The sequence below is a fragment of the Falco punctatus genome, assembly GCF_963210335.1.
Source record: "Falco punctatus genome assembly, chromosome: 2".
NCBI lineage: Eukaryota > Metazoa > Chordata > Aves > Falconiformes > Falconidae > Falco > Falco punctatus.
The window spans coordinates 22,022,434-22,030,910 of record NC_137581.1 but is presented as its reverse complement, the minus strand read 5'-3'; the positions used below and the strand labels follow the sequence as shown (position 1 = coordinate 22,030,910).

General features: G+C 55.5%; 1 protein-coding gene across 2 annotated transcripts; it reads right to left on the bottom strand.

Annotated features, from left to right (window-relative positions):
- SHISA2 (shisa family member 2) lies at positions 1–7,219 on the bottom strand. 2 transcript variants are annotated; one of them, XR_013926174.1, is made up of 3 exons: positions 4,861–7,219; positions 2,030–2,910; positions 1–959 (listed from the first exon to the last, which is right to left on the bottom strand). XR_013926174.1 is itself a non-coding variant. In XM_080376201.1 (2 exons), exons 1-2 carry the CDS (start codon positions 5,162–5,164, stop codon positions 2,357–2,359), a joined length of 858 nt encoding a protein of 285 aa, XP_080232327.1. In that variant the 5' UTR covers positions 5,165–7,219; the 3' UTR covers positions 1–2,356. The 2 variants fall into 2 exon arrangements, 1 of the variants encoding a protein (XP_080232327.1); XM_080376201.1 differs by having other exon boundaries at positions 1–2,910.
- Positions 7,220–8,477: the final 1,258 nt, after the last annotated feature.

Sequence of the window (8,477 nt, the reverse complement as noted above, 5' to 3'; positions counted from 1 at the left end):
CAAAGTCACACCATAAAGCATTTATTAAGAAACAAAGGGGCCTTTTTTCTTCGTTTGTAAGAAACACTTTAAAGCAAGTGCCCTTTCAGAGATTTAAAAGCTCTATCAAATGGTAACATTAGTTTTACATTATTGTACATGACATTTAAAAAGAACCCCACGACATCTCACAAACTTCCTTTTATTACAACTCAGATTTCTCTGCCTTCAGTTGTAAATTAATTTCTACAGACTTAAATTTAACTTATTCTTTTATTTTTAAACAAGTAAACAATATACAAAGAGATTCACCTGAATTTCATAGGTCAGAGGAGGTGTCCTTGCCAGGGCAGGTGCAAGGCAGGCAGTGCATGCTGGTGCGGGGGCAATAGCTGGCTTGGTTCACAGTTAGAAAAGATCACAGAGGTGTGGACAAGCTTGCCGTCTGGCCACCAGTTACAGACTGGGTCTCACTTGGGGTCGAGCACCTCCAGCTCCTGCCGGAGCCAGCAGCAGCTGAAGGCAGGCATGCCAGCCCCTGCACCTGCCACCAGCTCAGCTTTCCAAGGTCAGCGTGGGACCAAGCTGTAACGTGGGCAGGTAAAACCCTACATCCCCACGAGACCCGAGTGCACGCTGGGTCCTTCAAAAGCCTGGCAGCACCCAGCACTGGTGCACGTACTGCCTTTAAAGTTCCCCCAAGCGGTGTGGGCAGTGCAGGCACCCAGCACCTCCAGCAGCCGGGCGCTGCCTTGCCAAAGCCACCCAGCCTGGCTGGAGGGGAAGCCAGGGCTCGTAAGCCAACCTTTCTGTCCAGGTCCTACATGCTGGATGGGCGATCACGGCCAGGAACAGCAGACCTGGGATAGACCGCCTATTCATTTTCCTACGTCAGTCGTCAAACCGTTTCAGCCCGCTGCAGACTGCCTGTGTGTGGCATGTTTATGAGTAAACCGTTGGATCTGGCAGTGCTTCTGCACCTATGTGTAATTTAATAACAGACATACAAAAAATAGTAGTATCACAGTTATTGCTACATATTGATACAGTATCAGACAATAAGAAACCTTTTATCAGCTCTGGTCTGGTTACACTAATCGCCCAGTTTTGGTATATGCCCCCCAGTCCTCTGTTGCAGTGTTTTGGCTGAAGAGCAAAGGGATGGAAATGCAGAGACCTACGACTTTTTAAGAGCCAAAACCAGCCTTAAATAGTTTGTTGCATCCAGGGTGATATATTACAATTAGCACAGTCCAATTATTCCCAGCACACTGCTCATCTTCAGCCGGGAGAGGTATTTCTCCCCAGCTGAAACAAAGCAAGTCAGAGCCACCAGCTCCAGTGCAAAGCACCGGAGCCGGGCTGGGGCAGGCTGGTGGGGGAGGAAAGAGCCCGTTTTCCTACGGTCTGACTCCACCACAAGCAGGGTTGAGGGCTGACAGCTTCGTGTGCAGTCACACGGGTTTACTGTTTCATGGGAAGTGAGGTTAAAGCAGGCGTGCCTGGAGTCACAGCACGACCTTTCTCCACAAAGACAGTCTCTGCTCAGATGCCGCTAGCTGTACCAAAAGCTTTGCTGAGCATCAGGAAGAGCAAGCACCTGGTACCCTGTTTTTGCTAAAAAGTTCACAAAGATAAAGTCTGTGCAAACCACTACTGGGTCTTGATCTCGAGATAAAACCAAATCAAGAAGGGTTTCAAGTGCACTGGAAGGAAGAGCTGAATAATTCACGCTCTTCCAATTCCTACATAAATACCAGGGACAAGGAAAATCGGTCTTTGCAAGACTAAGCCTTTCATGGCATTTCACCCCAAAATGGGGAGGGGGTGGGGGTGGGGTGTGTAAGGAGCCACAGGGGCTGGTACCAGCACCCAGCACACAGGGATTGCACTGTTCAGCTCTCGGTTGTGATTGTCTGTAAAGCAATGGGAAACGTCATTAAGGAGCTGGGAGAGGAGAAAAGAGGTTTCTTAAGTACTGCAGTCTTCTGCAGTGTAACAAAACTCTTTCTACGAATTAATTAGGCAAATACTTCTGACCATGTCATACCTGAAGGGCACTTAATGGCTCCAGCATTTATCTCGCAAGTACAGTGATCTGAAATACATATGCATTTTCAGCGTAATCCTTTACCGCCATAAATCACGCACTGGAATGAGAGCGTATCTGGCAACGTTAATTCAGAGATATCATCCTACAGTTTCTGGCAATGGACCCCGATGAAAATAAATTTATAAACACTGTCTGACATGCATGAGCCTCTCAGAATTATTTACAAGTGATGTTCTGGGAGCTTCGTTCCGAGGAAGCACTTCTCCTTCGTTCAGTTTAGATATTAAAATCTGCCGGGTGTGGAGGGGGAGGAAGGCGTCAGCGCTACACAGTCACAGCTGGGTACATCTTCTGTTCGCTGTTGGTGTGCGGGTAGGGAGACTGGATCTGCCTGTAGCCGCTCTGCAAACCGTCCAGGAAGGGGGGCACAGGGGTCAGCGGCATCGAGTCATGCTGCACAGCGTAGCCCACGTACTGGGGGTGCAGGTACTGCCCCTGGTGTGGCACGATCTGGGTAGCCTGCTGGCAGTTCAGCACTGAGAAGTTCGTCGGCATGTTGACGTAGACGTTATTCATGGTCCCTTCTGGCAAACAGCAGTTGGTCTGGGACCTGGTCGGGGGGGCTCTGGCCCCCGAGTTGGCACTGGAGCTGGAGCTGGCAGCAGTGCTCGACTGGCGGGAGGAGGAGCCGCGGGAGGTGCTGGCACTTGGGATCATGGGGATCGTCTCCATCAGGCGGGTGCCCCCAGGGGCTCGGCTCTGCTGGGGCTCCTGCTTGGGCCGCAGGCATCTGCAGCAGCAAGCTGCCACCAGCGACCCCAAGATGATGAAGGCAACAAATACAGATCCAACGATAAGGAACGGCACGTAGATGGGCACTGCAACAGCAAGGAAAACATTGTCACTGGGGGGGGCAAGGACCAACCTCAGCAACTCTGGCAGAAGACTCCCCCCCTCACCCAAGCCAAGCCCCCCCACCCTCAGCACAGGTCAATGCAGGGTGAGCACTAAAAGCTGGGTGGGCAGCTGAGCGTTTTACACAGGCAAGATGAAAAGGGCCACCAAAGCCAATGGCTAGCATTTCCAAAAGCATCTTTAAAGTTACTAGCAGGGAGGCAAAGCCACTGCTCCTGCCTGGAGGGAGGACAGCTAGCTGCTGTTGATGGGGGTCTAGACCACATCAACCACTACTCCACACCTTACCAGATGGGGTCTCTGATACACCCTACTAGAAAAATCAGGCAAGAGAACGCTGGGTTTTGGTCGAGGAGCACAGGGTAGTCAAACACCAGTGCTGCATCACATCCCACTTCAGCACCAGCCCTCTCTGGTGCTGTCACCCCTTGGGACAGGGAGGCAGCCAGGCAGTGACCAGGCACCAGCCACAGGGGCTCTGCCACCCTGCAGCCCTGGTGCAAAGCAGCCAGATGTTCGTCCCATCAGCTCTGGGTGCAGGGAGAAACCATGGGGGAGGTGGTAGGGCAACAGCTCCGTGCTCCAAAGCTTCACTGCCAGCAGATGAGCAGCATCACTCCTTGCAAGGCTTAAAGAAGGGACATCAGGGCACAAAGAGTGAAGGGTGGGAGCATAAAGCGTGGGTGATGCTTCAGTGGTGGGGTCAGAGGCCTGACAAGGCAGATGGTGAACACAATCCCTGGAAAGACCTGGGCTCCAGTTGTTCTGCATTCCCAGGGAAAAAGCTGTTTCCTCTGCCTCTGTAAGAAATCTGCATGGATATATCCAGGAATAATGAGGGGAAGGTGCCTCCCTTTAGCACTTGCGGATGCTCAGGACGACAAGCCTGGGCTTCATCATCCCCGCTGAAACCTGGCAGTGCCGAGGCACAGGTAGGGCTGTGGACCTCTACCTGACCAGCGCTGAGGCAGCCCTGGCACAGCAGCTGCCCCTCCTGCAAGTTACCCCGTGCCAGCACACGGCTGTGGCTCCCAAACCTGCCGACCAGTAAATATTAACCAAGAAAATGAATTGTCAAGAAAAATGCCTTGTTCTCAGAACTGCAAAAGGGGGGTTGTCTGGCTGCTTGTCAGACCAACTCCTTGCACAGCTAATTGGGTGGAGCAAGTTATAAGCAAAAGGGCCCATTTCTCCCACAATTTTAGCGCTTTTCAAACAAAAGGCTTGCAAAAAATTGGCTCTACTTCCACGCCTGGTGCTGGAGTAGCTCTTGAGCAGGTGCACACACTTGCTACAGACTGCAGCAGGCAAGTTTTCTGAGAGTAAATCTGTCCTAATTATAACATCACTTCAGGCTACTTCTAGTGCATTCAGCAGGTGCGGACGGCAGCGAGGGCGCTGGGCGAGCGCGAGGCATCCCTCAAACAGCAGCAGAAAGGTACGAGTTTATCCTTGAAAGTTAATCTTGTAAAAAGTGGGGGCTCCCGAGTGGGAAGAACACCCGCAATTAGAGTGGGGGCCCGGCCAGAAGTCATTCCGACATGTCACCTTGCTTGCTTTGTTTGGCTCGTATGGGCCATTCGTCTCTTCCTTCCCACGAGGGGGGCAGAGGAGCCCGCTCGGAGCGGGGCAGAGCCCGTGCCCGCCGGGACGCGGCGTCGCCCCCTTTTAAAGGGGACAGGGCTGGACTTTCAGCGAGGGGGAGGGAGAAAGGGGCCGCCACGCGTGGGGCCCCGGCCCCCGTTCAGCAGCTGCGGACGGGTTCAGCCGGCCCCGCCGCCGCCCGTTCCGCCCCACGACGGGCCGGCGGTGGGGGGAAGGGGCGGCGGGAAGCCCGCCGAGACCCGCGGCGGCCGGGCCGGGGCCGCCTCACCTGCCGCAACCCCGCGGGGGCCGGGCCGGGGCCGCCTCACCTGCCGCGCCGTCGGGGCCGTCCTTGCCGGGGCGGCCGGGCTCGCCGCCGCCCTGCCGCCGGTCGTTGTCGCAGGCGCCCTGGTCGAGGCGCGCCTCGGCGCTGGAGCAGCAGTACCGGAGGGCGCAGCTGCCGCAGCAGATGGTGGCGTCGCCGCCGTCGAAGCGCTCGGGGCACTGGAAGCCGTCCCGCCAGCCGCCCTGCCCGTCCAGCCAGCCGTGGCAGTACTCGCCGCTGGCCGCGGCCCCCGCCGGCAGCAGCCAGCCCAGCGCCGCCAGCAGCAGCCAGCACCGCCCGCCCCGCATGGCGCCGCCGAGGGGGCGGCGGGCGGGCGGCCGCCCGGTCAGAGCCCCCCCGTGCCGGGGCCGCGCCGCCCGGCCTCCCGGGGCGTGCAGCCGCCGCGCTGCGGGGAGTCTCGCCGCGGGTCCTGCCGCCGCCGCATGCCCGGCGCTGCCCGCGGGGTGCGGAGCCGCCGCCACCGCCGGGAGGGACCGGCCGAGCGGCGCGGGGGGGGGCGGCCGGCGCCGCTACTCGCGACTCCCTCCCCGCCGCCGCGCCGCCGCGGCCCGGCCCTGCGCCGCGCCCATGGGCGAAGCAGGCGGCAGCGGGACCGACCTCCGCCCGCCCACCCGCCCGAGGGGCGACCAGCAGCGCGCCCCGTCCGGCGCCGCGCCCGCCACGGCCGCTGGGGGGGGCGGTCGCCGCGCCCCGCCCTTATAGGCGGTGGCGGTCCCGTGCGCATGCGCCCGACCGACGGGGCGGCACCGCTGGCCCGGCCGGCCCGGCCCGCCGCGGGAGGGGGCTCCGCCGGGGGGCGGCCCGCTACCCCCTCCGAGAGCGGCGCGGCCCGGCGGGCTCCCCGCCGAGGGGTACAGCCGGACCCAGCCCCAGCCCCCCGGCCCGCTCCCCGGCCGTGGCTTTGCCTCCCCGCTCCTCCCAGCGCAGCGGCAGCGCCAAGGCGCAGGGATGCGCTTTCCAGCCCGCCCGAGCCGCTCCAGCGGCCGGGAAGTTTGTTGTTTCTCTCTCCTGGAAGCCGGCTCACGTGTTGCCAACCAAAACTTTCGCCACCGAGGGAGAAACCGCGTCTTTTTATTGAAAAAGGCAGAAACCGGGCAGCTCCGGTCCCTGGTGCTGTTCTTAAATCCTGCTGCGAGGAAGGTGACCGCACCGTTATGTTTATTTATTTCCCTCATTTTTTCAAACTTTCCTTCTACAATTACATCGTTGCTTCTCACTAACAACACACCGGTCCTTCCCCCTCCACCTTCATCTCCCTCTTTTGTTCCCTCCACCGCTGCGCAGACAGCTGCAGGCTTCCGCAGGGGTATTAGCCTGGACCAGCGGATTCTGGTCAAATTACGGCCCAGGTAATTAATTTCCTCGTGCTCCCCCGCCCCCCCCCCCGGTGCTCGCAGCGGTTGTTTCCCAGCCCCGTCCCCTCCGCGGCCGGGCTGGGTGCCGAGGCGGTTCCCACGCGTCTCCCGCCGCACCTCAGAGGGATCAGGAACCCGGAGCTCTGGGAAAGCGTGTCGTTACCGAGATGAAAAGCGGGATTGCGGCGCGACAGGTTCTGCATCGCCCGTATCGACCCAGCTGGACAAACGGGCAGAAACGCGCAGGAATTTTCCCGGCGGAGCCGGCGATGCTCCAGTCCCAAACCCGAGCAGCAGCTGCCGGGGGGGGGGCCACGACAGATGCCATACCCTGGGCCCGCAGTGCCACAGCACCCACTGCCCCCCCCTCCCCATGTGTGGGTCAGCGGCGAGGGACGGGGGGCGCCTGGGGAAGGAGCTAAAGCCACGGCCAAACGCGTGCGTTCACAGAGGTCTTCCGACAAGACCATTGTCATCACCCATGGCTCGGGCTGGCGTTTTTATAATAGGAAAAGCAGCTTCTTGATTCTTTTGTACGTGGCAGGCAAAATCCTTTCCCAGCCCCCTCCCTCACGTCCATGGTTGCACTGACCCCCGGGGAGGTATATCTCGTTCAACAGCAGTAACGCGCTTCTGGAAGATAAGGCTTCTTCTACCTGTCTAGCCCACCTGTATTCCCAGTCAGGAGCCCTTGATCGCAACAAAATACCGGCACCAGATCCCTTGCCGAGATTACCTGTAACAGGTACTTTATATATTCAAGCTCAGAATTTGTCTCAGCTTGTCTGGGTAAAACCAGAGATAATAGCACACCTCATGATGCTTTTGTAAAACTTAAAAACATCTGGCACTTTGCAAAATGCTTTAGAACATATTCAGCAAGACTAATCAGCATAAAGAATTTTTTTCTAGCTGTCTTTACAAGCTGATCAGGTAATATCTGTATAATTTAAAGTGCACAAAAAAAAAAAAAAAAAAAAACAAAAAAAAACCAAAACCACAACCAAACCCCAACACCAAACCAAAATATGCAAAAATGCATCTGTATAGCAACTATCTTTTCTATTCTGCAACTTTTTCACACACTTTCTTGTGTCTAGCAACCTCATAACATTAGCTCAATCTATTTCAACATGAACTAAACCCATCACTAAGGCCCCAGAGCACACAGGACACCAAGCTCACGGGGTCCCATCCAAACGATCACATTCAGCTTTTAGAAACAATTGAAACATCATATATATGTTAGAGTGGGCAAATATTTAAAGCCTAGAGATACTCAGTAATGCTCACATCATTTATAAATCTCTACTCTTTGCTTTATTTTTTTCTAGAAGTTTGAATTTTTACTCTTTCTACCAGGTGTAGTTTTCTGAGGCCTTTGGCACAGTAGAAATGTTCTTTGCCCTTCTTAAGCCAAATGCATGATCCCAGGAAAGCAAGTACCACATTTTATTTCAGTCATTTGAAGAACTCTCACACTGTTCTGTGATTCCTGAAAAATCTTCTCAAAGCAAGGAAAATAGTTAAAATTACTTCTGTTAGTCGTCTGAAACTGATAAAAGTGCATTTTCCATAACATTTTTGATGCTTTGAACTGCAAGCTGCCTGTGCAGCAGTACAGGGAGGAAGTACATTTACAGCACCGTACAGCTTTTCCAGGACACAGTGTCCAGCCACTGCGCTGGCCATGGCAGTGATAACCACATACCTGCACGCCCGGGCACGGAGCTGTGACACAGCTCCCTGTTCCAGTGCCAGACCAGGATGCTGATCCTTGCAGGCCAAGCTGCTGTGGGTTAATCGCCACCGCATGCTTAAATGACTGTGTAAGACCCGTGTCTTCTTACCTTGTAGATTCATTCAGTCACTGCCTTGACAGGTATTGTCCTTATTGTAACAAAGGCTTTTTTTCTGTTTTACTACTACAATCCCTCTACAGATGGGAATTTTTCACAAGTATGTGCCTTCAGAGCGCGGTGCTTTGCTTTCCTTAGGTTTGCAGGCCCCGTTTGCTAAAAGCTCCTTGCAAATGCAACTGCTTCTACATCAAAAAAAGACATCAGAAATAGGAAAGGCATGAAAAGAGGGATAATACAAAAGCACGTTTTTCATCTTGAACAGCTCCCACTTCAGAAGGGGGGAAAACAAGGACACCCCACCTTGAGTCTGAGCTGCTGAACTGGTCACAGTGTGGTACCACAAACATTTGTTGGGGCTGGCTGTGGGCAGGAAGGGGAGAAGA